General features: G+C 42.0%; 3 protein-coding genes across 4 annotated transcripts; all 3 read right to left on the bottom strand.

Moving 5' to 3' along the window:
• ndufs7 (NADH:ubiquinone oxidoreductase core subunit S7) lies at positions 1–6,217 on the bottom strand. The gene is made up of 8 exons (XM_085774697.1): positions 6,176–6,217; positions 5,225–5,261; positions 3,907–3,981; positions 3,678–3,798; positions 2,287–2,466; positions 1,916–1,962; positions 1,356–1,444; positions 1–198 (listed from the first exon to the last, which is right to left on the bottom strand). Exons 1-8 carry the CDS (start codon positions 6,189–6,191, stop codon positions 101–103), a joined length of 663 nt encoding a protein of 220 aa, XP_085630823.1. The 5' UTR covers positions 6,192–6,217; the 3' UTR covers positions 1–100.
• Positions 6,218–8,136: 1,919 nt separating this feature from the next.
• LOC146988914 (uncharacterized) lies at positions 8,137–17,989 on the bottom strand. 2 transcript variants are annotated; one of them, XM_085774696.1, is made up of 5 exons: positions 17,971–17,989; positions 13,095–13,379; positions 11,147–11,728; positions 10,296–10,509; positions 8,137–8,891 (listed from the first exon to the last, which is right to left on the bottom strand). In XM_085774696.1, exons 2-5 carry the CDS (start codon positions 13,366–13,368, stop codon positions 8,636–8,638), a joined length of 1,326 nt encoding a protein of 441 aa, XP_085630822.1. In that variant the 5' UTR covers positions 13,369–13,379; positions 17,971–17,989; the 3' UTR covers positions 8,137–8,635. The 2 variants fall into 2 exon arrangements, with proteins under 2 accessions (XP_085630822.1, XP_085630821.1); XM_085774695.1 differs by lacking the exon at positions 17,971–17,989 and adding an exon at positions 16,228–16,370.
• Positions 17,990–18,161: 172 nt separating this feature from the next.
• On the bottom strand, positions 18,162–27,961 carry ctdspl3 (CTD (carboxy-terminal domain, RNA polymerase II, polypeptide A) small phosphatase like 3). Its single transcript, XM_085774694.1, has 11 exons — positions 27,623–27,961; positions 25,065–25,185; positions 24,805–24,945; positions 23,941–24,055; positions 23,720–23,831; positions 23,468–23,554; positions 22,004–22,066; positions 21,526–21,605; positions 19,540–19,666; positions 18,986–19,081; positions 18,162–18,711 (listed from the first exon to the last, which is right to left on the bottom strand). Exons 1-11 carry the CDS (start codon positions 27,755–27,757, stop codon positions 18,646–18,648), a joined length of 1,143 nt encoding a protein of 380 aa, XP_085630820.1. The 5' UTR covers positions 27,758–27,961; the 3' UTR covers positions 18,162–18,645.

Here is a 27,961-nt window from a genome sequence, read left to right as displayed (position 1 = left end):
GAAGTCAGTTCCTGCAGCTCTACATGGACGAGGAGCGGTGCTCCAATGAAACCAAAAATACAAGATTTACATACCAGATACACACATACATATTACACATTTACTTTCGATACCAGATCCTCATCTTCTTTTCACGTTTGATTTTCTTCTGCAGCTGTAAAGTCCCGTAGAGGAGAGCCTCTGCAGTCGGGGGACAACCTGAGAGGAAAAACAATGTATCGTCAGGAAACAAGTTTAACCTACGGAAGCTTAATGACACACATTTAGTCTCACTCAGACTCACTTCTCTGTATTTATAATCTGTATAATCCACATATGATACACAGAGGAAACCTCTAATGGTAAAAAGGAGAAATGGTTTTTATAAATTATAATCATCCTCTCATAGGTCCTACTTGACTTGGATTAGTATGGTACACTAAAAGCTGTTTCCAAGATAATGGATAATGTTTCATAATTTGTGTATAATCAGTCTGTAAGATGACTTTAAATAATGACTGCTCTGAACTGGTGCTGCACTTGTAGTAATACACTGTCCAGTAATCAAATACTTTCAATATTTAATCATTACATATAAAGTGGTTGCTGCATTACTACTACTACCAGTCAGCTACTCATTAATAATACAAGTATTTGGTCTAATGCTGCTATTAAAACTACTGCTGCTTCCGTTCATCACTTCTACAAATAAAACAATAAATAACAAGTGCATCTACTCAAAGTTTAATATCACTATTACAATAAATACTTTCGCTAACTGGTGAACTGCTCCTTTTCCTACATCACAGACCAGAGCTATAGCTACCATTAGCTGGAATCTAACTATGAGGACATTTGTTCACCTAAACAATTTATTATGGCCAAAAGTATGTGGACACTTAAATATGCACTTATGTAATTATTAAATGTTGTTTTTAAAACTAACAAACTTTCTCCTGCTGCTATAAAAGCCTCCTCATGTCAGTGGAGGATTTGCTCAAAGTTTTGAGAACTGGCTGCAGAGACTTGGTCAAGGGCATTAGTGCGATCTAACACTGGTTAATAAGGTCTGAAATAAGAAACTAGAAAATAAGAAATGTTGGATGTTGTTGAGGTTGTGGCTTTGTGCAGGTCACTCACAACAAACTAGGCATTTTGTGAATTGAAATGAGAAAAAGGTCTTCCCCTGACTGAAGTTGTTCTATATCATTAGATAATGTTGCATTGATCTTCCCGAAATTGTATCTATAAGGACGCAGAGCCATGAGCCTGTCCACATACTTTTGGCAACATATTGTGTATTTAAGAGTCACAATTTTAATCTACAGGCACTCATTTCAGTTTTGATCATCTGTACATTGTGATGTCACGTTTACCTGGAACATAAATGTCCACTGGTACGATGCGGTCGCAGCCTCTGACGACAGCGTAGGAGTAGTGGTAGTAGCCTCCTCCGTTGGCACAACTGGAACGGGAAAATTCACCAGGACACTTAACAAGTCATCCAGTTACTTACGGTCAAAGTATATGAATAAGAAAAGTTGACAGCAAACTGACCACAATAAAATTCACAACGACTGGGTGAAACTTTTCAAATGAGACAGTGTGAGGTCAGACCATTTAAATTTTACTGTACAATATAGCTCTTTCTACAATACAGTCTAGCTATCCAGCACTTTTTATTGCGGCATTATGCAACACAACCCTCATGTGGTCCCCCAACTCCATATTGTTCTTTTTAAAAATGGTTTAATGGTCTGTTGTAATTTTGTCTGAATCTGTTTTTCTTTTTTTATCCAATAACTACCTACCGATCGGACAAGAGATGGAAACTATCAACATAGTAAATGTTGTGTGTGTCTGAAGAGCTTTGGAGAGTTTGATGGAGGAGGAGGAAGGCTCCATCACAAATAAACCTCCTCAGGTGGAGACTCACCTTCCCATGGAAATGACGTATCTGGGCTCAGGCATCTGGTCGTACACCTGTCGGAGAGAAGGAGGAGTTTAGCTGCTATTATATAAAGTCTGACTAAGAACTAATCTGTCCTTTCAGCTGGAGAAGACTTGATGCCAGTCTACCAATCCATCGACAGCCTGCTCATAATCCCGCCAGCATTTACACAGCTATACTGTTCTGAGCGCTCCCAGACAGAAACGACTGACAGAGAGCACTCGTCACTGACGGCGTCTATGAGAAGTGCAGAAATCTCTTTTATTTTTTCCTCCACTCCACAGACCTGGATCAAACTCGATGCTGCGGTGACATTTGGCATTTTGTTACATCCCCCACTCTTTGCCTCCTCTCACCTTACGCAGAGCCGGAGCCATCTTATTGGTCAGCGTTCCTGCCACGATCATGACGTCAGCCTGTCGGGGACTTGCTCTGAACACGACGCCGAAACGGTCCATGTCGTAACGGGGCGCCGCCATGTGCATCATCTCCACGGCGCAACATGCCAGCCCAAAGGTCATAGGCCACAGAGAGCTCTGATGGAGAAGCACAGCAGCATTAAACCAAAAAACTAATGGTAAAAAGTTAAGAAAATACAAGTCACTTTCTTCAAATCCCTGTTCAACCATTTAAGGATTGTCATCCACCAAAATAATACAAGTTTAATGTTGATATATATTGAAAATATATATTAGATACAAGAGCCCAGTCGTAAATAATCTGTGCTGATGAGAGATGAGACTTTACTTTGTTTCGTAGTCGAGTCCCGAGTGTGACTAATAATCATTCAGACAGCAGCCACGGCCTGTTATTGCTCGTAAATGTGTTGTCTGTTGCCTTGAAAACAAAAATGTATAACGTACAACTGACTCTTTATGAAATGTGTTGCTGCCTTTAGTGTTATTGCCCTAATTGCTGCTGGTATGAATGATAATCAAACTAAACCCTCAAACAGTTAAAGGGATATGCCAACATTTTGGCAAATTGGCCCATTGCCGTAATCCCTATAATCATAGCAGTAGGCCGAGCCGAGCCGCGAGCTGCTGAGAGCTGCGCTGCAGAGGCTAATGGGATTTCTTGGTTTCCCTCATCAAACTCATCAAATACACAATCCAACAACTCCAAAACGCTCTCGTGGACAAGTTGTGACCTGCACATTCACCACGCTACGAGATAATAACGGAACTTTACGAGACAGAGTTGTTTTCTAGATAAATTCATGCAAAACAGCTGATGCGCGTTCCTGTCGGGAGCAGTTTTTCAGCAAGCAGTCTCTGCATTTACCTCTAAAACAACTCTGTCTCGTAACGTTCTGTTATTATCTCATATCGTGGTGAATGTGCAGGTCACAATTTGTCCACGAGAGTGTCTTGGAGTTGTTGGATTGTGTATTTGATGAGTTTGATGAGGGAAACCAAGAAATCCCATTAGCCTCCATAGCGTAGCTCTGAGCAACTCGCAGCTCTGCTCCACCGTTCTAAAAATAGCTTGCACCGACAATTAAAGGTAACAAACCTACTGCTAAAACTATAGAAATTATGGCAATGGGTCAATTTGCCAAAATCTTGAACTATCCCTTTAACAAAGGAAAAACTTTTGTCTCTGGTTTCTGGTAAACAAAGAGTAAAACTCAGTTAAATTTTTGGGATACTATACAAGCTCCTAAAGAACCTTCACAAGAGTGAAAGAAAAAACAGAAGGAATTTAAGTGAAGACACATTAATTTATTCTTTGCTCAATGACTCACCCTGCGTGCCCAGTTGACCAGGTCGTCCAGCTTGGTGATAACATACTCCCCCTTGCTGGTGGCTACAGCCGCCGGCTTGGCCGCTGCCACCGCCGTGCTCTTCTCTCTGACTGGAACCACGCTGCAACAGACGGAGGAGAGAGGAGCTTTACCATGTGGAGAGAGTGTGTTTACATGGTGCCTGTTCTTCAGTCGTATATTTACACCGGGGTATTTCTGGTAAACCCACCTCGTGCTAGAAGCATTCTGGCTTTTAGCGCCGCCGTGCAGACTCTTCTGTTGAAGAATGAAAACTGAAATAGGCCTGTTGGATGGAGAGAAAAATGAGTCAGAATAGGACAAGAAAGACACTGAAATCTCTGCCTTGGTAAATACGTGTTTTGAAACAGCCAGTGAAATAATAATGTTGAGCACCAAGAGACGTTCAGCTCCACAAGACGGAAACACTGTATAATAGAGATGTGAAATTTATTCATTGCGCTATATCATCATGTGTGATGGGCAGATGGACAGATTTCATTCTGGAGGATGTTGATTTTGTCTGAGCCTCCTAAACCTGATGCTGCTTTGAAGGATTAACTTGACTGTTTGTGTGAACAACAGGCGAGCTGAGCGAGCTGCTGCCAAAAAAACACTAACAACAAATGTCTTAGCACTTGCTTTTATTGTGGATCCTTTTACTTCACAATTTTCTTCAATGAGGCATCATCTGACGTCACATCAACAACCTGACTGGTGGATTTAATAATGATTAGATAGGTTGGAGAATGGAGACATCATATTTTGAGTTTAAGTCCCCCCTATACTTTCCTCTAGTGTAAATTTGATAAGTTATGCTTTTCAAATCATGGACAATAGCTAAATAGTACTCGTTTAAAGCAGATATCATCGGCACGGCCGTTTCGGCTAATGCTGTGTTCAAGGCAGGCTTTTGAAACCGTAAGTTACAGCTTCAAGTCACAACTACGACTTGGTAGCGTTCCAGGTAACCCGTAGCTCGTGTTTTTACCGTCCTGTTGTCTGTGAAAGTTCCCTATAACGGCCACTCGTAACTTCCGACCCGTGAACTCGTACCAGATCGAACTGGTATGACTTCACAGGAAGGAAAAACACAAAGTACGAGTTTCCTTGAACGCACCATGAGTTAGCAGCCCCCGCCCTTGTCAGGCATCAATTGGTCCTCGTGCTACGTCACCACATTCACGCGCATCCCTTGGCTGCACACACAGCCCTTCATGCCGTTCTCTCCCCTCATTGGATAACACTTGTATCCCACAAGGAAAATTTTCTCCTCGGGTTACAGCAGAGCAGAGTGACGGAGAGACTCGTGTTTAGGCTGAAATACTTCATGTAAGTGATTGCTGACGGAAAATAGGACTATTTAGGACTTATATTAACAAAAACATTCCACTGTTATCTGCTTTAAGTATGAAAAGCAAACTCAGCCCTGGTAAAGGATCGTGATACTGTGGCAGTTACTGAACTAGCAGGACGGAGCTGGATTAAATAAAGTTTTGTAACAAGTGGCGGGATTAGGACGTTCTTACCTTGTTGAAAAAGAGCCAAACATGGCCAGGCGAGGCGCTGTGAAAGGAAAAAATTATCAAAACTGATGAAATCTGGGAGTATTTCAGGTGTTTAATCTACAGTATCATCCAAGCAGTAATCTTATTTAATTATACAAAGGATTCAGGAGTGACATAAATCCTCACTTCATTATGAAGACTGGGCAAAAAACTTGATTCCTGGTGAGATAACCTGATGCACCACAACAACACCTCTGCAAAGTCCCCATGCTAAAATAACAATTACAAGCCAAATCAATGCATGTCCAACTCATTCAGCTACTGTGATCAATCTGACCTGCTGTTCTCAGTGTTATCTAAATATTGTCCATCTAATGATGTAACACCACACTCCATTGTTTTACACCCAATTTAAATATGGATTCATTTAAAAATGCACTTTTAAGTGGTGCCTGGTGTATTTAACAAGAGCCGAATTGTCGACTAGCACATGTTATTTCTAAAAAGGCCATAGATTAGTCTTTTAAGGGGCATAAAGTGTAGAAAATGCATGAGCTGGCCCAAAACTGGCTCAGTTTTAAAGGAGAGTTTGTTGTGACGCCGATAACTCAGTCTGGAGAAGACGACACGCCTGGTGTGGTCGTCCACCGACAAAATAGAGTTATAGCTATGTGACAGAGAGTCTAGATAGTTAAAATGCATCATAAGTCGTTGGTTATGATCATAAATGCTGCAGCTAAAATCACATCTAGAGTTCATGTAAGCTAAACCTGTTAGCCGCCATGCTAACGCAGACAGAGCAAGGTCAGCGTGCGTCTTCACTAAAAGTCCCAAACGCGTCGGTCGACAAAAACAAAACAGACCGCAATGCGTTTTTAAGAGCTAAATATTTCACTGTCACGGATCATATGACTCTGAAAACACAATAATGTTAATAAAAAAGCGTGTCATTTTAGTCAAAACATCACTTACCGACCAACGCCGCCATCTTTGAAATTTTAGTTACGTCAAACTGAGAAACTGCTTCCGGTGCCTTACTGAGCACGAGCCGGTGAGGGCGCTGCTGCGATAACAAAAAATAGACCCAAAATAGAGACCGATGAGGGAAAATATGACTTTATATTATGTAATTAAATCCTATATTTAAAATGTAATAATATATTCAACATTAGAGACTTGCACTAATTTTGGACTGACCATATGACACCTCAATGATATTCAAAAAATGTTTGCCAGGAAGGCATAGGCCTAAGGCAGGGATTTGTGACATTTGGATCACGAGTTGGTATATTGAGATTACCATGTGTTCTTACTTATATGTTCTTGTATTATGATGTATTTTAATTGTGATGAGTGTGTGCAATGAAGCGGCCTGGTGCCCAAGACAAGTTTCCCTTCATGTGACAATAACGTATACTACCTTTACTTTTACCTTTTTAGTCAGTCTAATTGAATTCAGAATCCTCAGTTGCTTCTATTAGAGATCATCTATTACATTAATTAGGCCTTAAAATTACTGCAGACTGCTGGAAATATCAGAGCTCTGAGGCTGAGGGTCATTACTACATCCTCCCTGGTAATGCCCTAAGGTTCAAGACTTTTTGAAACAAGTCCATAATTGTATGACAGAGATTATCAGCAGTTAATGACCTTGAACTCCCTCAGATGAACTGATTAACAAAAGACCCACAAAGCCTGTCATCTGCCATTTTGATATTATCACAGTCCTACATATTGTTAGCACAATTTCAGTAGTAATTTCTGGTATATCAAGAGGCCTTTAAGGTCACAGTTGTTCATTATAATGCTCCCAAAGCTCTGTGTCAACACATTCATATTGAAATAATAACAATAGATACCAGGTTTAAATTAAAGCTCCAGGTCTCAGATCTAATCTGATTTTAACATCACAATAGAAAGAATTGTAAAGGTGACATTAGGGGCCAAAATACAAAGCAACTTCTGGAAATGCATTACAAAAAGTTAATTTATTTTGTGCAATGCATTTACATTTGTTCCCACACAGGCGTATCTGTGGGAAATCTTTCACACAAACACTTTGGGTGTTATATTTGGAGCAGGATTGATTGGTTCTGGCTCCTCACTGCAGTCTTTGTTACTTTCTCACCCAGACGTCGAGGTTTATAGTTAAATGGAGACTAGCTCTACTGGTTGAGCTGCATTCAAACATGTTATCATAACAAACACATTTTATTATTACTTAATCAAAATGTACTCCTCATGTCAAATGGAACTGCCTGAGTTTGTTGTATAAACTCCCACTGTAAAAAAAAAAAAGAAAAGGAAAAGAAAATGGACTTAATCATCTCATCGTGGTTCCTGATCGGCAGTTAAAAAAAAAAAAAAAAGTTTGCATATTAGATACCCAACCAAAAAAGATGCACAGACTTTAAAACTGAGTACTTTGTCTGACCTGCAGGCAAAAATTGTGTTTTTCTTATTTGTTTGAGGTATTAAATCTGTGAATCTGATGTTACACGATGCACACAGGTGTGTGGAAGAGTACAATGATGTGACAAAGAAAAATGTCAGTGCTGAGCTGTGTTGGACCCATCTGACAATGTGCAGGAATCAAATCTTTCTTTCATTAAATTGAAAAAGAAAGTAAATCCATCTTTTCACTTCGAGTCAAATGACTTGCATTTGATTATAGAGCTCATTAACTTTTCTCTCAACCGTCTTCTGCATCTTGTTTTTGTTTTGGCCTCGTTTTGGTGCCGCAAACCGAGTTAGCACTGAGGACAACAGCAGGGCGGAGAATATGGGAGAGCGACCAGAGAACATAGAGAGCATGTCATCACATAATCACAGCCGCAGCACTGAAAACACACGGTGCACTTTCTCCAGGAATAGCAGCTCAGCCAAAGCAAAAAGCAGAAAGTGGTCAAACCCGACCGGAGAAAGATGAAAAGACGTTTTTACAAATGGCTTTTATTCTGCCTTCATCATGTACAAACTTCTTGGACAGTTGAAATAATAATAAAGTCTGAGAATTGAAGTTGCTTTGCTAGTGGTTTTTTAAGGTCAAACCAAATTCAGCCATATATATATATATATATACACACTATATATATATATAGCAGAGTTTTTTAAGTACTTAGAGTTCAAACAATTTAAATATAGGCACTGGAATAGCTTAAAAAGACACATGTTTTAGGACTACAGCATTGTTCAAAGGCTTCGCCCGCCACAAGCAGGAGAAGAGCTCTTGCATTTCAGATGATAAGCATGAATCCACATTAGAAAAGACAGTCTTGTATAGGAGGAGCAAAAAATACAAGTTAAGCCGTCACAGACTTGGAGGTTATAGTGGCAGCGTGTGTAGTAGCTGTGCTGAGCTGCAGACCACAGGAATGGCCTATTTTTGGAAAGATCTCCTCCTCTGGAAGAAGAAAGCGCGGCTCGCCTCCTTCACTGAGAGTCCAGGATGTCTGTGGGTAGGATGCCTGGTTTGCCACTCGGGCTCTGTGATGTCTCCTCCGACCAGGAAGAGGGGGTGACCTGATTATAGAGGACGTCCTGAGAGCCAAAGAGTGGCTCTTTGAGATTCATGATGTACATGAGGAACAGATTGAGAGCCACCATGGCGAGGAGGGGGAACACGGTCAGGCCGGAGCCGAAGCCGCGCCAGGAGCTGCACACGTTCAGGCTGACCCAGTAAACAAGCCTGCAGAGGATTAAAGAAACCAAACAGGAAATCAGGTCAAGTTCAGACCACGCAGTCTGTCTGGTGACAGTTTGATAGAGCGAGAGATACCAGTTGAACCAGACTCACCTCGTGTCAATCAGCTTCGATGTCTGACAAAAACTCACCACCCGAGACGAGGCTTGCTCAGTTTGACACTTTCACTTTCACTGATTTGACCTATATGCAAGACTACAACACAGTGTCCTTCAGTAGCGGAGGAAGCACTCAGGTCCTATATTTCAGTAAAGGTGTTAATACCACACTGTTAGAATACTTCATTACAAATTAAAGTCACTGAAAATATGACTTAAATTAAACCATTATCAGATAAGTATAATTAAAGTATTAAAGGGACTATGAGGACTTTCTGAAAGTTTTTTCACGCTACATTTCCCATGAGCCTCCGTGCGCATGGTGAAATTATTGGACCGCCGCAAGGTGGATGACAGCGAAAGCATTTGTCAGGAATGTTTTCATTAACAAGAACGAAAGTCGGAGGTTGGAAGACGATCAGATACCGTCGTAGTTCCGACCATAAACGATGCCAACTAGCGATCCAGCGGCGTTATTCCCATGACCCGCCGGGCAGCGTTGGGGAAAACCAGGAAACCAGGAAATGCTGAGCAAGTCGACCATTAAATAATAATATCAAAATAACTATAAAGAAAAAACGATATATTTATCGAAAATTGACCCATTAACAAGTGTGGGTAACGTAGATTCATCCACATTAATATGAGACTCTTTTATAACCAAAAGCAAACTACTCGGGATCTCTTTAAAAGTAATGCAGATGGTGCCTATGGGTGTTATAATATAAATACTTTATCAATATATTGTGTATCTGTGTGGGTTTTCTTTTTGTAATTTATTGTTTGGAATGCATTGCTATGTAGACACAGTTAAACGAGGTGAAAAAAGTTATATGAATATTTTGTGGGGAAATAAAACTCACTGTTTGTCTTGGTATATATACTGTGAATAGTGGGGATGCAGCTCGTCGTTATCTAATCATCAAACAACTTCAGAGTTGTTTAATGCTGCATGTTATGTAACCATTCAGTAAATAAATGTTAGCACTTGTAAACAAAACTCACATGAACGCACAGTGGCTGAACAAACAAACTGTGGGGAGAAGAGGAGTCTGAGGGAGCTGCGTTCATCTTGACTCGTGTCACAATCTGAGTCGACAACACGCTGCCAAAATTCTCTTTGGCTTAGTTAATGACAGTGGTTGTGTTTGTTTTTGGCCGTGTGCGCGGCAGGGCAGCGTCGTTGGTCTCTCACTCCACCACTTTTGGTTCGGATTGAAATATCTCGGATATGAGATTTTGCACAGATATTACAGAGTTACAGAACGATCCTCTGTCTGCTAAACCTCACCTTGCAAAGACGAACATGGCAACCAGTATCGGCACCAACTTCAGCTGGTCTTGAGGCAGCAAAGCGGCCATAACGACGAGGTTGAGGACGTAGAGGAGGAGCTGCTCCAAGGACGCGGTGACAAACAGCTGTTGAACCGCCCGTCTTCTGGGAAACGACTCGTGCAGATCGAAGGAGGCGGTGCAGAACTGGCACGCTGCGCCCATGAGCATTGCTGCGAGGGGATAAAAGAGCAATAAGTCAGTTTCGCATCTTGAATCTGGGCCATTTTTCCACAAACAACTCTCGGCTTTCAGCAACTCCTCGCTGCACTTGATCTCATCTGACAGCACACTTTGTTTTTCTAATTCCTTCATTTGAATACAAGCAACTGCCAGCGGCGTGGCCCGCATGCAAATGCCCCCTCGCTGTCAGCAGCTTGACAAATAGGGGAGAGGAAAAAATGGTCTGAACCAGGTATTTCGTTCTGGATGTTTTCGCCACCTGCACCCTCTCTCTCTCTGTCTCTTGTTCTAGGGAGGGAAGTGATTAAAATATTCTGAAACAATTAGGCCACAGCCTGGGAGAGAAAAAGACGCAGCCAACCTCTTATTGTAGTTTCCATTTAAAGCTATGTGCAGGAGAAGGAAATTATGCTTCTCTCCAGAGGCCTGGGAGGACGTCTGCTGCACTGAGGTTGAAAGCGCATGAAATTAAAGGGGACGGGAGACATTGAAACATTCCAAGACGAGGCGGCCAGACAAACCAAATCCTCTGTTAATCTTTTATCTTTCATTTGTGCTGCTCACACGGCTCTCTCTCTCTCTCTGTTTGTGAATGTCGGGAGAGTGCAAGGTGTTTTGAAAGCGTACCGAGCAGGATGGGGATGGCGGCCACCACGCAGCAGCAGAGGGTGAAAACGATGCGGCTGGTGGCGTCGGGGCAGTCGGGGGGCTTGATGGGGACATAGAAATAGAGTGCATAGAGCATCCCGGCCGCGCACAGCAGAGAGGCCAGGACGGAGAGGAAGGCGGGGACGCGGCCGCTCTGACAGCATTTACACTGGCAGCAGCGGCAGCAGCGGCACCGTCCCCGACCCGACGCCTCCTCCGCGCCCACGCAAGTCTCTCCTCCTCCCCGCCGCCCCTCCGAGCTCCACACCGTCAGCTCCACGCTCTCCGGCGGCGGGCCGATCAGAGGGCGACCCTCGTCGGCGGTGCAGTCCAGATTGGTGGATTCTGGACTCCATCTCGGCGTGTCTGTGCCGTTGGGAATGTCTCCCTGAGAGGCCGGGGCTGGAGTGCTGATGCAGTTTTCCGTGGCGGCGTCCAAATCGCTGTGCGCTGTGATGATGGGACTGGAAAGAGTTTGATCCAGCTCCCCCTCCTCTGTCTGATCTGCTCGTGGCTCGTGTGGGAGGCCGACGCTGGGCTGCTGGTGGCAGCGAGCAGAGCCTGTTGAAATCAAGAGCACATTTTAACACAGCATCCAAAACCAGATACTAAAAAAAAACAATCCACTGCAGGTTTGGAGTCTGATGATGATGATGACGTTTGACACCTTTTAAAAGACCCAAACCAGCAATGAACTGATCCTGATAACCTGTGTTTCCTGTGTAGTCAAAGCCTCATTGTTCCTTCCTCTGTCCCTTCCTCTTCATGATCACTGTGGTATCATGCATCTCTTCTAGAGCAAAAAAAGTGCATTGATCCGCAGCTGAAATTAGTTCCATATAGAAGCACTACTTGTTCCTGTTTGGGTGGCATTTGCTTAAAACCTGTAGTGCTCATATGTTCCAGAAATCTACTGAGTCTTTTGCATATCTGACCTGTTGAGGAAACAAACGAGCCACAGCCGGTGCAGGGACATTTCCTCAAGCATGTGACTGATTGCAAAGTGCAGACAGAGGCCAGATTGACATCAACCCTCATTAACGAAATCAAAGCTCATAAAAATCCAGATTTAGAAAACTGTTTGAACCTCAAACGCAAAAAAAAAAGATACTGCAGGCTGCAGCTTTGATTTTACATCAACATATTCAATGTGTGAGCTCCTTTCGCTCCTCGACGACATTAGTTCTTCTTTCACAATATCTTTGTCTGTGTCATGACTTTTTTTGACTTGTTTTTTGCGCAGGTTAGTCGGTTGGTTATTTATTGTGTTATGCACATGAATGTGCCTAGTCCACATTCACTTGGACTTGATCAGACGCTACAAATATTGTTGCAGTGGTGGAACGTTTCTCAGACGCACAAATCTGCCATCATCCTCAAATATAGTCTTCTTGCATGAATCAGAAAAACGATGGCACTTAAATCATGGTGTAATGAGCCATAAACCTGAGGCAGAACTTCAAGTCTTCAGTCTCACTTCAATCTCATTATAGTCAAAGCCTTTTCTCTTTTGGTGAACCGCTGCACCTGTATCTTTATTGGATGACGTTATCATTGTGTTATTTGTATTAATCAAAGGTGAAAACAAACGTTCTCCTCATCCTGGTTTGTTTTGCCCCCTCCCAGCTCAACAAACTAATTCAACACAAACTCTTAACTTGCAGAGAGGATCCTAACATGTTAATACATTGACGGCATGGACGCTGATTTAGCCCAGAGCTCCTGCTCAACCTCATTTTCAAAGCTAGAAAGACATGTGCAGAGTTTATTAACTGTTGCTCCTCTTTAATCAGTCCTGACTCTGTCATAACTCCCCTTTGGATCCAGTCTGGACTCAAACCCGGCTTTGCTAATTTGCTCTGGCCTCCTCCTCAAATCCTACAGCTCCATCAGACAGACAGTTAAGAAAGTCACGGTAATAACTCACTCTTTGGCTGATCGGTTGCTGGTGGCGGTTCAAGGGAGCGCTGGGAGCCGGAGACGGAGTGGGAGGACGAGTGCAGCTCCTCCACCGAGGACTCGGGGCTGTCTGACACCGGTGCCAGAGAGATCTGAGTGTCCAGGTCCAGGAAGGGGGAGAAGGAGAGCCTGGCCGGGTCGATGTCCTGGAGCTGGTTGATGATGTCGCTGATGGACTCCTTCATGCTGTCGAGCTCCTTCACTTTCTGCCGGTTAGTGGCCTGAAGCCCCGAGGTGCTCATAGTCACTCAGCCTGGGGGAGAGAGAGAGAGCAGGAAGACGTCCAGAGGCGACGCCAGAAAAAAACCAGATCAAAACATTAAAAAAGCAGAGAAATCCCCTCTGTTCTCTTAGCGTCAGAGAAGATCAAGGCAACCAACATTCATCTTTACCTCAGATCAAATGGAGTCAATAGTTCAGGCTTCTGCTGCCACATCAACACGAACCCTGACTGAACAGTTACGTTTCCAAAAAAAATTTTGCAAAACCTTTCTCAACCAAAACACTAAGTTATTCAAGTCCTTGTTTCCACCCAGTAAATAATGGAGCAGAAACAACAATGACCTTTTTTTTCTTCTCCTTTTCTTTTCCTCGACCAGTAAAGCGCTGTGTAGTGTTTACCACTGTGTAGTGACAGGACTATGGTTTAGCCTCCATTTTAAGAACAAGAAGACACACTTATAACCAGGGCTTAACTGGGACTTTGTGGAGTGATGTCAAACTTACACTCATATCAATAATTATTTCCTTTTCTCGCCACAAAAAGCCCATGTTTATGTCTGTGATCGCACAATAGTCGTCGCTGACAGGATGTCAAGAGTTTAGCTTCCTCTGTCAGGTGATGTTGTCTCTGCAGGTTTGACTTGGGATCAGTTAAATTTTTCATTTTCTTGAGACCTTTTCAAACAAAATCTAAATGTTTCAGCTTCAAGCAAATAGGACTGATTGACCTCTCTTAGACAGAGTAGACTCAAACACACATTTTCTGCAAAGCTAATGAATGACTGGTACACAACATTTGTCATCTTGTATCCACATAAGACTGTAACATTTGTTCATGCTGCCAAGACACTGATATTATGTTGACTCTTACCCGTTATTATCATGTATGGTTTTTAAACACTTGGATTTGGTTGTTTTTTGATGCCACAGGCCAGAACCAACCTGTTTCCACTATTTATGCTAAGCTAAGCTAAGTGAGTGCTCCGGCTTCATTAAGAAATTGATCTATGGCGGCGATATCAACCTCTTCTTATTATTTTTGGAAAGATTATGAATAAGTGTATATCTCATAATGTCAAACCATCCGTTTAATAACACCTGTACAATACCAGTCATGTTTTGATGCCACAGACACATTGTAGTTTCCATGACCTGTTCCAGTATTTCTCCATCAGGAATGAACTCATCATTAAACCCTCACTTTGGAGAATAAATCAAATGAACAGAAAATATAATTCAACCAGATAAAGAAATGATCCAAAATCTAAATCTGAAGTGTGGAGCTGCACAGGTAGGTATGTTTGGCCTAATGCCACACTGGTTCCCAACCGGTTTGGCTTGTGAGTCTCAGGTTATGGCAACAGAACTTGAGCTGAAAGTGTCCACTCTATTTTTGTTTTGTTCTTATTAATTTAGAGGCCTAAAGAGGTGAAGATGCTTCACATTTAACATAAAAAAAAACAAAATAGTAACAGGTGTTTTTCTAAATTCCTTTATCAAGTAGTGAAATTTAAGATTGACCTGTGGCATTGGGGAAACAGTGTGATAGCATCTTCAATAGCTACTGTTGACTAGACACAACACAAGACTATGGATTATGTTGGTACCAGCACAGACACCGTTTAACTTCACAATCCAGATATATAGGCCTGTATGTACTGGGAAATTATCTAAGATCCTATTTAATCAGGATGATGAGTAGCCTATACCAATGTGAAGAGCCAGTTACTCAGTATCTTCATTTATTCGAGTACTCCTACTTGAGAACATTTTTATTTTCTAGTATTTTAGCACCTTTCAGATTAAAATCCAGACTATTACACTTTGATTTTCTACAGTTGAATAACAGGTGCAGTCACTTTTCAGAGTGAGTTTTTTTTTTTTTTTTTTTTTAACAAACAAAGCCTGATATCAGTTTATGAATACAGGGTTTCCATTGTGACAGATGTAGAAACAGATCGAAAATAGCTTCAGTGCCACTGACGACGAGGTCACTGCTACTTTTTTATGCTCGGGATGCACTAAGTTGCCAGTGACTGTATGCACGTCTTTAATCATAATTCATAACAGGCTACAACATCAAACTCTTGTCCACTGATGTGATCACTGCCTCCTCTTTTACCTCATGCATTGGCATAAAAACGCACTAATTGCACGTCGATGTGGCCAAAAAAAACCTGTGAAGGTTAAATGAAAACGCGCCTTTGTTGCTCTGTCGCTTTATGAACCGTGTGTTGACTTTTTTTCTTTCTTTTTTTTTTTTTTCAAAAGCTACTTATTAACATCTGCGGACTGAATTTGGATCATTTTATCCCTTTTTTCGTGTTTGGCTCACATCCGGCTGTGGCGCACGCCAGAAAAAGAAAAATCTGCGGCGAGGATCTTTTCTCCAAACAATGAGGACTTTACCATGTATAGAGGTGCAATTAGGAGTCGGAGGGGAGTCAAGTCTCGCTGGTTGTGGGAGCTGGCGTGGATGAGGGGAAACGCGCGTGCAGGAGGGGGGTCAATGTGCTGCTTTTACTCCCCGCTGAAAAATAACTTTTCTCCCGCTGCTGAGCCACTCTCTCAAAGAAAAACTTTCTAACTTCTCTTCCACGGAGCAAATGAAGCCAGATTTTTGCGCTTTTAAAACTACAAAGACTTACAGGTCGTGATTTAATTGGTGATAATTAAAACACATTAAAAAAAAAAAAAACCCTTAAACCGCGCCAGAGTCCGCACCGATCTGTGCGTAAAAGCACACACGAGTCATTCTGAGGCAGAAATCTCATATTTTGTGGCCATTCAGCAGCTCGGAGGTAAATGGGATTCATCTGGCTCCATTTAAAAGCACTTAAGAAATAAGAAGCATTACTGGTTTAAGAAATGAAACTTACTTTTGTCGGAGGCTGCAGCAGAGTGTTTGGTGAGTTTTACTCTTCTCCCAGTTAAAAAAAAAAAGAGAAACCTCTCAGTCAAGTCTCTGCTTTTCTTCCCTCCCCCTCCGTTTGCTTTTTGTCTTCCAGGATCCTGAACTTCTGAATCAAATTTCAGGACGGACAAAATACTAGGCTTTTCCTCCGCCCACACAGGAGTTTTTTTTTTTCTTCCTGGGTACCATGTCAAACACCATATGGAGCAAATAAAACCAGAGGAGCAGCAGCAGCAGGAGGAGGAGGAGGAGAAGGAGGAGGAGGGGCTCACTTTCAGTTTACCTTCAAATCCAACATTAACAATCACATCACAAACACGAGTTTATCTAAACAGAGCTGTAAACATTTACACTGGACCCAAACTGCAGCGTTTATACTCCTCTAATATTCATCCACGGGGCTGTGCGACTGTGTGCAGCTACTACTGTCATGACGTCGCTGTGTTTATCACCAGGATGTCATTATAATCAACTGCAGAGAGACTCCCAATATGTCCAAATGAGTTTCTTATGGTGGTTTATTTTCTTCAGCACTGACTCAGTAATATCAGTTTACTACATGCTCATAACGTATGACTCATGCAGCATCAGTAAAATGATCAACAGACTACCAGTCTTCAACATTTTTCAGATAATTGATTGACTCTGTGTTTGCTACTTTAAAACTTCTACTTGAGTTATTTTATTACAGTGTATATTCAGTCTATTCTGACCCTTTAGTCTTTGTTTTACCAGTCTGGTTGTTTCCTAATTGTTTAATGTTACCTGGAAAGAAGCTTTATGGTTTTATTAGAGGGGAAAACAGAGAAAAAGCTCTGACACTGTAATTTTAGTTAGTTCAGTTCATTATTGTGTCGACGTTATTGTTGATTTCCAGATGAATTTCTATTCAGGGTGTTGTTGTTCCATTTTGAAACCCCAGTTAATATTTATTTCTCACCCTTTTGTTATCGGAAACTCAACTCTTTCCCGTTAATGCCGAGTTGTTTGTTCGTCGTACACATGTTTAGTTCATCTGCCCCTTTGAATAAAAAGTCTCCAGGTTGTTTTTGTTCGAGTGAAATGCGACACTCGAACTTATCTGGAAATAAACAGGAATTTACAGACGCGTCACACAGTTTCAGATCTTAACTTCAGTCGCAATTTTCCTTCAAAACCATCAAATGCTATTAATAGATTTTTAAACTTTTCCTCAGCTACACTTTTAACTTTCTATTTTTCATCTGCTCGTAGTAAACCTGCTGCTCCGTAGACAAATCAATATCCCACTGTGGTGACAACAATCTGAAAATATGTGTTATAAAATGTGTGACCATGCTCCAACATTAACACAGTTTCACTCGACCTCTCACTGCTTTTTTACAACAACAGTAATTCCACCATATTTCACAAACTCTTTCCATTGGCTCCTCTGAACTTTTTGCTTCTTTCCTGCTGCACAGGAAGTGATGAGCTCTGTTTGAACAGCAGGAATGTTTTTTCTCTCTCTCTCTCTTTCCAGAAATCAAAAGAATCCAGCAGTTAACACCAAAGTATTGACACCACGGAGGAGAAACCAGAAACCAAACGGATAAAAACACTTCAAATCAATCAATCTGATAAAATACACCAGGACCAGAGGTGTGCAGTGTATAAATTTGTGTTTTGTTGTTATTTTTAACAGAGGATGACACAGACGTGAAGTTTGATTCTGTTGTGTCACTGTTACCTCACTGACGGCATTAACAGCTGTTCACTTTAACCTCCTCCTCCTCCTCTGCAGCAGCTTTCATGACACATCACTCATCTCACACACTCCAGTGCTACAGCGCTTAACTCGGCATCAGGCCACAGAGCTGAAACACAACACACACACACACACACACAAGACACACAATCTGGTCAAAGTGAAGTCCCAACGACAGACGGAGGTGCTTTTATTTTCCCCATTTATGATCAGGGTTAGTTTTATTGCATTAAAAAAAAGCATATCTAAAATATACAGAGATAATGGCTGTTGTTTAGCAATATAATTAATAAATAAAGGATTATGACTATAAACAAAATATTTCAAGTTTTTGTCATGTCAATACACACAAACAAACACTGGGGAGCAGTTTTCTGCCCTGTGGAATGAGTCTGGGAGAAAAAGGGGGTTTGGGTGATGAACGACCAGCAGCATGTTTGAAATACCAATGAGCCGGCCTTTTAAGACGTCAGGGAGGATGGAGGAGGGTGAAGCAGGTCCACGACAAGACGACGAGCTTCAGGTTGGTCAATTCCAACTGGATTTTTTCTTTTCTTCTTTTTTTTTTTAAGCCAAAGCAAAAAACAGAACGCAAACATGAGCTGTGAAAGTCAGGTGAAGTAGTTAAAGTGAGGGATGAGATAGGGGAGAGTCCTGTCAGTCCTCTGACAGCAGCCTGTGGAAGTGATCCTTCCTCTTCTTCAGCACCTCCCGAAAATCCTCCTGAAAAAACACAGCGGGAGATATTCAGACCGGGGCAGTGAAACCGGGGGAAGGGAAAAAAAAAAGGCAAAGCGGGGCAGATGCTGCTGCAGATAACCAGCTGTTTTATTCTGAACTGAATCGCCTGGTTTAAACTCGGAAGAGGCCGCGGCCGAGCGGCTGCGGGTAGTAACTCTTATCTGTGAGATGATGCAGACAATTTCTGCTGCTAACCAGGTGTGAAACAAACATGGAAGCAAACACGCGCTGTACGATAAGAGACAGAGAGACGTACCGCTGCGGACAGCTTCTCCATGTAAGGGATGAGCTTGTGGAGCTCTCTGTCCTCAGACTCTCCTGACCAGCTCTTGATGGGAATCGTGTTCATCAGCTGTGAAAACAACCAACAACAAGAGTTAAACACTCTGCATTGTGCAGAATTTGAGTAAACACCATCAGTGGCAAAACAACGTGGATTAATTCCACTATTTAGGTTTGGTGATATTACGTGTTTTTGTTATATCAACAATTAGAGTAAAAGACTCGAGCCAACAGTGAATATGGAGCGCCACTGTTGTTATCGAATAAAATGAAAACACATCCAGTCAAAACAAAACCACCCTGCTGGAGTATCAGTCAGTCTGGCGTCCTCTCCAGAAACCCTTTAATTTTTATTTATTCAAACCTTCACATCTTCAGTTTGAATCAGTGGGTTCAAGCTCTGAGTGAATTTTTAATGGGATTTGCTAAGAACAACAAAAAACGACTAACTACCACCAACGAAAACGCAGACACGGCATCAGATTTTAAACTGACATGTAAAACTACAGCTCCACCGTTGTTACTTACATGGTACGGGTATGTGTGTGGTGCGTTGTCCAGAACCACCGTCTTGGTGAGATCCCTCCCCAGGAGGCTGAGATCTTTGATGTAGTGGCCGAGGACGCAGACGCAGTCGTCCTGGTACAGGCGGTGTCTGCGAGGACAAAAAAAAAAAACAGTAGATTGTTAAAAACATTCACACTTGTTTCTGTGAAGGAAATTTGATCTTGAAATATATAAAGTAGTTGATGCACACAAGAAAACAGCAGACTGCCATTCAAAGCTGATTTGTTTCAGCATTATCTTTACTTTTTCTGTAATTCCTGCATTCCTCTGTATAAATCAAACCTAATCAAAACAGTGAAAATCATTTGCAATATTTTGATATACCTAAAGACAGCACAATAAATTAGTAACCTAAAGACAGCACAATAAATTAATAACCTAAAGACAGAACAGTAAATTAATCACAATCTCAAAATCTCAACATGGGAATATCCAAATCACAGGAACTGCATTTTTTTCCGATGAGGTAAACTGTGTGATAGTGTTGCTCTGGCCAATAAATTAGATTTTATCAAGACGTAAACTGACATGTTTGTGTAGTGCAAGTGGTGCATAATTTTTGTCATTTCTAAGTGAAAATGAAAAGTACTCCAACTGAAATTGCAATATCTGCATATACAATCACAACATGATGTGTTCTGCATGTGGTGCAGCCTCGCTGTAAATGCAAACTATAGATTTCAGGCTGTGTCGCACAAGGTCGTCCGACGTATCTTTCAGTGTGGGGGCTGTAGTGAACAGTTTGAGGACAAAGACAAAGATTTTTCTACATTTCATGCAGAATTTGGGTTGGGGGACTTTGGTTCAGTCCCACTCTATATAACCACAACATTGCTTATATGTGGCAGACTGTGGGGAAAAACGTGATCTCAGCGAGCATGGGATGGAACTAGGTGCTAGTTTGAGCATTTCTGAAATTGTCTAGAGTTTATTCAAAATGGAAAACAAGAACCTTAAAGGCATAGTCCAACATTTTGGCAAATTGGCCCATTGCCATAATCCCTATAGTCATAGCAGTAGGTTCGTTACCTTTATTTATCGGCGCAAGCTATTTTTTAGAACAGCCGAGCCGAGCCGCGAGCTGCTCAGAGCTACACTACGGAGGCTAATGGGATTTCTTGGTTTCCCCCATCAAATACAAAATCCAACAACTCCAAAACACTCTTGTGGACAAGTTGTGACGTGCACATTCACCCAGTATGAGATAATAACGTATTGTAATGAGTTGTTTTCAAGGTAAATTCGTGCAAAACTGCTGATGCGCGTTCCCATCGGGAGGCGTTTTTCGGCAAGCAGTCTCTGCATTTGCCTCGAAAACTCTGTTGGATTGTGTATTTGATGAGTTTGATGAGTAAAACCAAGAAATCCCACGAGCCTCCGTAGCGTAGCTCTGAGCAGCTTGCGGCTCTGCTCCGCCGTTCTAAAAATAGCTTGCACCGACAATTAAAGGTAACAAACCTACTGCTAAAACTATAGGGATTATGGCAATGGGCCAATTTGCCAAAATGTTGGACTATCCCTTTAAAGAAATGTTTCCAGCACCTTGTTGAGTCAATGCCACAAAGGACTGAGTTGGTTGTGGGGGTGAAGTGCAGCCCCACCCAGTATGAAGATGATAAAGCAGCAGCTGTGTTTATTCCACCTGAGGCCAAATGGGAAACTAATTCACACTGCCCTCGCTGTACGACGTGAACACATCTGCACCAGCTGTAATTCACCCTGGATGACAGAACTGAATCCCTTTACTGTCACACGCAAACGCTGTGAGCGAATAACCAACTGGACGCTCCGGAGCAGAGTGTCCAGGAGTCGGCCCACTGGTCACAGACGGTCAGTCAGCAACAGTCGTAGTAATCACTGACTGAGTTTGATCTGATAAATGTGTCAGAGCGTGCGTCTCTGCGGTCGAGGACAGAGTTTATGGAACACAAGTGGACGGCGACATACCGAAACAGTTTCCTCTGTGGGTCCAGGACGTCCAGTATCTTCTCGGCGTATTCCTTCTTTGCACATGTGTAAACAAACAGCTGGAACAGAACACAAACAGCAGCTGGAAGTGATTCCGCATGAAGCAGGACTCAATGGGCATCAGAACATCGTGTGGCCTACTACGTGTTGTTAAATTTGTTTTCATATACAAAAGAAAGTAAGTGGAATTCAGATGGTTGGATTAAATAAAATAAAATAAAATAAAAGGAGGAGGCGTGAAATCGGTGTCTGTGTGTAAAGATGAAGAGAACAGGTTCTGGAAATCTGAATCATCAGATAAGCCTGCAATATCTGAAGTTCAAACTTTGCAGAAGAAAACTTTCCTCAGTGAATATCACTGAAAACAAACAGACAGCACTGATCCACAGACAACTGTTCCAACACACAACCTGACTATTCATTTCATATCAGACTAACTAAAATAATTAACACGTACCTCGTAGACTTTTGCCATGGACTGCAGAAACTCTCTCACGTGTGGTCGTAGGACCATGTGCACCTGTGAGACGGAGGGGTAAATGAACAAAGTGAACACATATTCTCAGGTTTCTTATTAAATCTAAACGTATCTATTTGATATTTATTTCTATTTATTGTATTTATTGTCTTTTTTATATAATTGACCCTTTGTTGGCCTTCTGATTGGTCTGCTGTTCCACCAATCAGAGCGCTTCTCCCCATGTCACGTGTTGCACAACATTCTAAGGTTGGACAACCCTGGAATGAAACCCTATGAAACAAGATAGGTAGACAGCAACTTTTGGGCAAAAACTTCTTTATAATTTTTCAATATGGTTAAAATGTGTGTCTGGGGTTCCTGCAATAGCAACTCACAATATCTGGAACGTATTGGAGTCATTTTTATCCCATTCCCTAAACACAAGACATCAATAAACATACTTAGCCTAACATATAATATTACTTTAAGCTTCTGTTACGTATTTAATTGAGCTTAATAATAGGGTTTGGGGGTGGTCCACTAGGGGGAGCTGTAGGCATAGGTCAGGGGTTAACTGCAAAGTTTTGTTTGTTGTTGTTGTGTGCAGTCCTCATGAGAAGTGAGCCCGTTTTCCCTGGCTGTACTGTGCTAAGTGCTAAGCTCATTCATTCTCTAGTCCACTCTCTGGTCGTGTTCATAGACAGAGAAGATCTAATACCTTCAAAGTTATCTAGCAAACGTAACATTACCGCTGCTAATGTCTTTTTAACTTTGTGAAGTTTTACGAGGAGAAACGGGAGATCGGCGGAGATTAGCTTGTAACTAACGTTAGATAGCGTCGTTAGCTACTAGCTAGTGAGTGACCAAAACAATAATTTTTCCCCATTTTTCGGAAAAGTCGGGTAATGCCCGTTCAATCGCTCTTTAGCCACGTCTGTCTTCTATCACGGACACCATTTTTCTGATATGTAAGTTAATTCAAATTTCCCTTACTAGCAATTTAAATCTTCCTAATTTTCAATGGTTTCCAATGGGAGTTAACCCTTCCGTGACCATTGTTTGTCCAACCTAGCAACAGTAACCGTGGAGGGCGGGGCCTTGACAAAGGGTCAATTGTGTGCACCTGCGCAATATATCCTTACTCTTTTACGTTTGTACTCTGAGTGTCCTCTGCACAAGAATTCCTATGTACCTTAATAAATGTACAAATAGCAAATCAACTCTATCTTATCATCTCAGCTCATGTTGCTGTTTTTGGTTAATACTAAAGCCGATAGCCTGCACATTAAAAACACTAAAGATAAAACACATTACTAATACCTCTGTGTAATCAGAGCTGAGATGAAGCCATGTTAAATATTACATTGGTATTTTTTTTTTAAGGATTTAGTCAATGACTTCCCAGAGACGGCCAATAAGTAGCTAAGTGTAATTAAACTTTAAAGAGCAGTCAGTGGTGACCTTGTACTGATGGTCCTGGAAAGCTGTGTGGAAGGTGAACTCTGCGTCCTCGATCACGTTCAGGGAGCTGAACATCAGGGTCTCCTCCTGAGGGGACAGATCAATCCAACACGCGTTTATTTTTTGGTCTGCCACTGTGGACAACGGCCATTTACACAGTGAAAACTAGTAAGAAGGAGACTGTTGTTGTTACAGTTAGCTAACTGTGCCTGTGTGTTTCATACTGAGAGAGGCATGAGATTGTAACCTCACCAGGTCGACCACCAGCGTGGCCTCCGGAGTGCTCCTGGTCTTAGGGGGAATATCTCTAAGTCGAGGTCGGGAATGCTGAGACTGTGACGGTATGTTCTTGATGAAGGTGAATCTGGAAGAAAAAACAAATAACAATTCTCTCAGAAACAGAAACCAGGAGAATTACAGACAAATGAACATAACCAGTTGTGTGGTAGAGAGACACCGATGCATGTACTCACGGATTGAAGACGTCATCATCCTCGTCTCCAGCCAGAAGATCAATAGAGCCATAACCAAACACACCTTGTTCTGGGCTCATCAACACATTGTTCCCAGTGCCAGGGCACTTCATATCTAGACAGGAAGAAGAAAAAAAAAAAACATATAAAACTATAAGAAACACAAGACGTTTAATCTCTGAGCAAGCATGGAAACTTGATACTTTAGCTTTGTGTAACACTTGAATGAGATTTGTCTTGAATTAACAAAAGGTCTGCACCAGTGCAAAAGAAAGAGAATGTGAAATCAACACAAGTTTAAACTTCATGTACTTATATGACCTCATGCCCTGGAGTACTAGTTGTTTGCCGTCTACTCTCAGTGTTAATAGATGCTTTGCTATCAACAATAAACACACCAAAATGTCATTGTGGTTAAAGCATTGACCAAAGGGTTTTGGAGCCTCACAAAACAGTAAGAGTCATTTACAAAAGCGGTTTACAGGATCAATATTGTTTTCAGGATGACAGCAACTTTCTCACAATGACTCATGCTGGATCTTATAAAAAAAAAAAGGGACAATGAGCCCAAAGAAATAAATACCAACTGCTGGCTCACCACATTAATGTCTGACGAGCAGTTCAAGAGAAGCCGCTCTCTTTCCATTTAATGGAGTGAGGGTTGAATTTTTACCACAAGCCACCAGAAAGACACTGGCACATTTATGATGTGGTTGAGTGTGTGTTTACATCACCAGTCACTTTCATCGTAGGTAAAGAAAACAAGCTGAAAAGAGATGGACCTCTTCCAGAGTGGGTGAAAGTGTTGGGTGCATCTCTGCAGTACAGACTGTTTAACTTGTCGGTGACTGTGGCTGCACTCACTCTCTTTGCTGGGTGAGAGGAAACGCACAATGGGCGAGTAGATGTTCCTGGCTGTTGAGTTGCAGGGAGACGCTGGGCCGAGCTCTGACAGTATGCGCTCGTGGCGCATGATCGGCCTGATCGGAGTCTTGAAGGCTAAATCTAGACCACAGGAAGACAATCGGTCAGAAAACACAAAAACAAGAACAGGAAACGGAGCGATGGTGAATGTTTCAAAAATGGTTTCATTTGACAGAAGAAGTATCTGCTGCCACACAGACCTGATTCTATGTCGCTGACAGCGAGGGCTCTCTTCCTGGCCCGGCCGCGAGGCAGTGGTCGCCGCGTCATTGTGGGAACTTCATCATCTGAGTGGTCCAAATTATCCAAAGGCTCTTCAGCCTAGAGGGTAAAAATAAAAAAACACAGTTAAAACAGTGAAGTTGATTCCCATAAATATGTTTGAATGTCAAATTGAGATACTAAAACATCTATTCAAAATTAAGACAAGATTTATTGCACAACCAAGCTAATATAATAGGCTGTGGATGTTTATAGTGGGGTTATAGTGTAAGTCACTTTATATTCACAGGGTTTTTTTACACAGAAAAACAAGAAACAAAAAAACATTCAAGCTCCATCGAACCAAAAACCATTTTAAAACCATTTGCAGCTGTTAGTTTGAGTTTCCATGTCCCTGCTGGGGGATAATTCAAATCACACTAATGTCTCGTTTCATACTGTGATTAACTCGTGAAAACTACAAGTGTGATGGTTTGGACGTTTTCAGACCAAAACACTGAACGCCACCTCAAACGTTGCCTGAAGGTGAAGCAGCTCTTTGTCCAGGACAGCTACCATTTACCACAGCTTGTGATCGGGCCATTATTGAAATGCAAAACAGACACATAAAAGACAAAGGACTTAACTACTTTTTTTTATTTTTTTTATCTATAGGACCCTTCTTGGGAAGCTACCATCCTCACTTTTAAATGTCCGCTTCACTGGACTCCATACACACTCACAGTCCCATTTCAGTCTGAGCATTCCTCATGTAAACACCAATCTTGGAAAGACCGCCTTTACCTTCTACGCACCGTACCGCTGGAATAGTCTACGGGACTCACTGTAACTTAAACTCATTTCATAGAGGCTTTCAAAGCTGTACTTAATGTTGCAGTCCCGAGTATTCAGTCTTGTTCTTGCTATTCTTTGTCTGGCTGTCTATTATATTTGGCACTTTATACTTCTGTACTCATGTGTTGTGATCTTGTGCTCAATTGCAGGGCATCCTTGAAAAAGAGAGCTTGCTCTCAATGGACACATCCCTGTTAAAATAAAGGTTAAATGAAAAGAAATAAATGTCTGCTGTAAAGAAAAGATGCACAAGCTAAGTTTGCATTTGTCGTTATTTAGCACTGAAAACAGCAGCAATAGAGGCTGTGTTTGCAGTCTTACATCATATAATATGCATTTGTTGTAGTTAACACCCACACCAACACTGCAATAGTCACATTTTGCGAGACATTAATCAAATCCACCATTCAGAGCAAGTATATGGCTCATATCAATGTGTAAACAGTCTGCATACATGTGTCCTGGTGACCTACTTTTAACTGGGACCCTCTCTCACATGTAACTGGTGTAATCCTCTGACAGACTCCACGTCACATGCTCTATATATTCTTAACGTCACAACCTCATATGGTGATGATGATGAAGCCCTAAACTGTGGCAGAGCTGGAAAACATACACTGACTGAATGTACTATTTCCTATATGCAATCTCCAATCGGGCCTGGGCACATTAAATAATTTGCTTTCGGTTGATGTAAATCTTACATTCAAACGACTTCACACAAACCTGTCTGAGGAGTTGTGCACTGCAGAGTAGGGACTAGCTAGTGTTTAGAGAAAATCAGCAAATTGTGTCTCAATGCCTCCCATTACAATTGTGTTTCCTGCAGCAACCCTCCACCCCTCCTTCCGTTGTCAGGGTTAGGATAAGGTTACACATTTAGGATAGACACAACAATACCCCCAACCCCACCCCCCTAAAGCTGTGGACCAGAAAACATTAGCTACTGAATAACAGAGGTGCAAAGTATGATGAATGAAATAACATCATTATCAAAATATGCGTAAAGAAACATAATATAGAGGAATAACAAACAGCACAAGTAGTTTAAGTGATAATGATAACAGGAAGGACAGAGCCACACACATGAAGCAGAAAATGTACATTGTATGTACACACATCATTCATAATTCATACAAATGACTATCCAGCATTTATTTTCTTATTTTCATGGCACTACCTCATTGTCTATTTCTTAACTTATTGTTCAGTTGTTGTAACGTTACGTCTTTTATGTGAACGTCAGAGAGCTACGCAAACCGGAGTAAAAAAAAAAAGTCTGGGGTCCCAGTCCCTGGGGATCATCCATAGAAAGGAAACAACTAATATTACTCTTCTTAATAACTACAGTTACTACCTGTCAGCCTTTTCAGAGGCTGAGGAAAGGAGGAACATCTAAAGTGAGAAAGATCTCCACCTACCGTCCAGACACGGCCTGATCACAACAACGACAGGCTAACGTTAGCCCGAGCTGTTCCCATAACAAAACAATGGAGGCTTTAGCATTAGGCTAACCGTGGGAGCTAACACCTCAACGGCTGAAAACTAACCGTCCGTGACTAAAACACGACGAAGACTGGCGATACCACAACAAGACACTTAAAGGGTTAATTAAAACGTAAAGAGCTGCAATGACAATATGGTGTTAAGTTAAGAGACTGGACGTGGTAAAAAAAAAAAAAAGATGAGTTTATTTCTCTACCTGGATCTGTAGCGGGCTCTCGGTCTCCGATGGCCGCCTTCCTCCTCTCGGCGTCGCTTTGATGGACCGGCGGCGGGTTTCTCTGCGGGGCGTCTCCGGGCAACAGGAGACCGTTTTCTGAGACCTGAGTCTCATTTTTCCTTCTTCATGTGGGTCTTGTACACATCTAAACACAAACTCCTCTCCTCTCGGGGGTTAAATGCTTTTCTTTTCTTTCTGCCTGTCTTCTCCACCACCACCACCAGGTTGTATTCAGTACTAACTGTCTGGCCGAGAGTCGGTGTAGCTCTAGCTCCGCCCGCCCCGCTCAGCCCCGTGGATTCTCGAATCACTCCGTGT

The sequence above is a fragment of the Trachurus japonicus genome, chromosome 4 (assembly GCF_045865225.1).
Source record: "Trachurus japonicus isolate A0001 chromosome 4, Traja_1.0".
NCBI lineage: Eukaryota > Metazoa > Chordata > Actinopteri > Carangiformes > Carangidae > Trachurus > Trachurus japonicus.
This window is presented reverse-complemented; position numbering and strand designations above follow the sequence as displayed.

Bases quoted from the DNA above. Each gene is read 5' to 3' on its own strand.
- ndufs7 (XM_085774697.1), bottom strand. The intron at 2,467-3,677 runs GTGAGTCATTGA...CTTCTCCATCAG, and splicing joins TGGTCAACTGGGCACGCAGG to AGCTCTCTGTGGCCTATGAC. The intron at 199-1,355 runs GTAAACGTGACA...TTTTCCTCTCAG, and splicing joins AGTGGACATTTATGTTCCAG to GTTGTCCCCCGACTGCAGAG.
- ctdspl3 (XM_085774694.1), bottom strand. From the start codon at position 27,757: ATGAGACTCAGGTCTCAGAAAACGGTCTCCTGTTGCCCGGAGACGCCC. The intron at 23,832-23,940 runs GTGAGTACATGC...TTTTTCTTCCAG, and splicing joins GATGATGACGTCTTCAATCC to ATTCACCTTCATCAAGAACA. The intron at 18,712-18,985 runs GTACGTCTCTCT...GTGTTTTTTCAG, and splicing joins TGGAGAAGCTGTCCGCAGCG to GAGGATTTTCGGGAGGTGCT.
- LOC146988914 (XM_085774696.1), bottom strand. From the start codon at position 13,368: ATGAGCACCTCGGGGCTTCAGGCCACTAACCGGCAGAAAGTGAAGGAG. The intron at 11,729-13,094 runs GTGAGTTATTAC...TGATTTCAACAG, and splicing joins AGCAACCGATCAGCCAAAGA to GCTCTGCTCGCTGCCACCAG. The intron at 10,510-11,146 runs GTACGCTTTCAA...ATCCCCTCGCAG, and splicing joins CGCCATCCCCATCCTGCTCG to CAATGCTCATGGGCGCAGCG.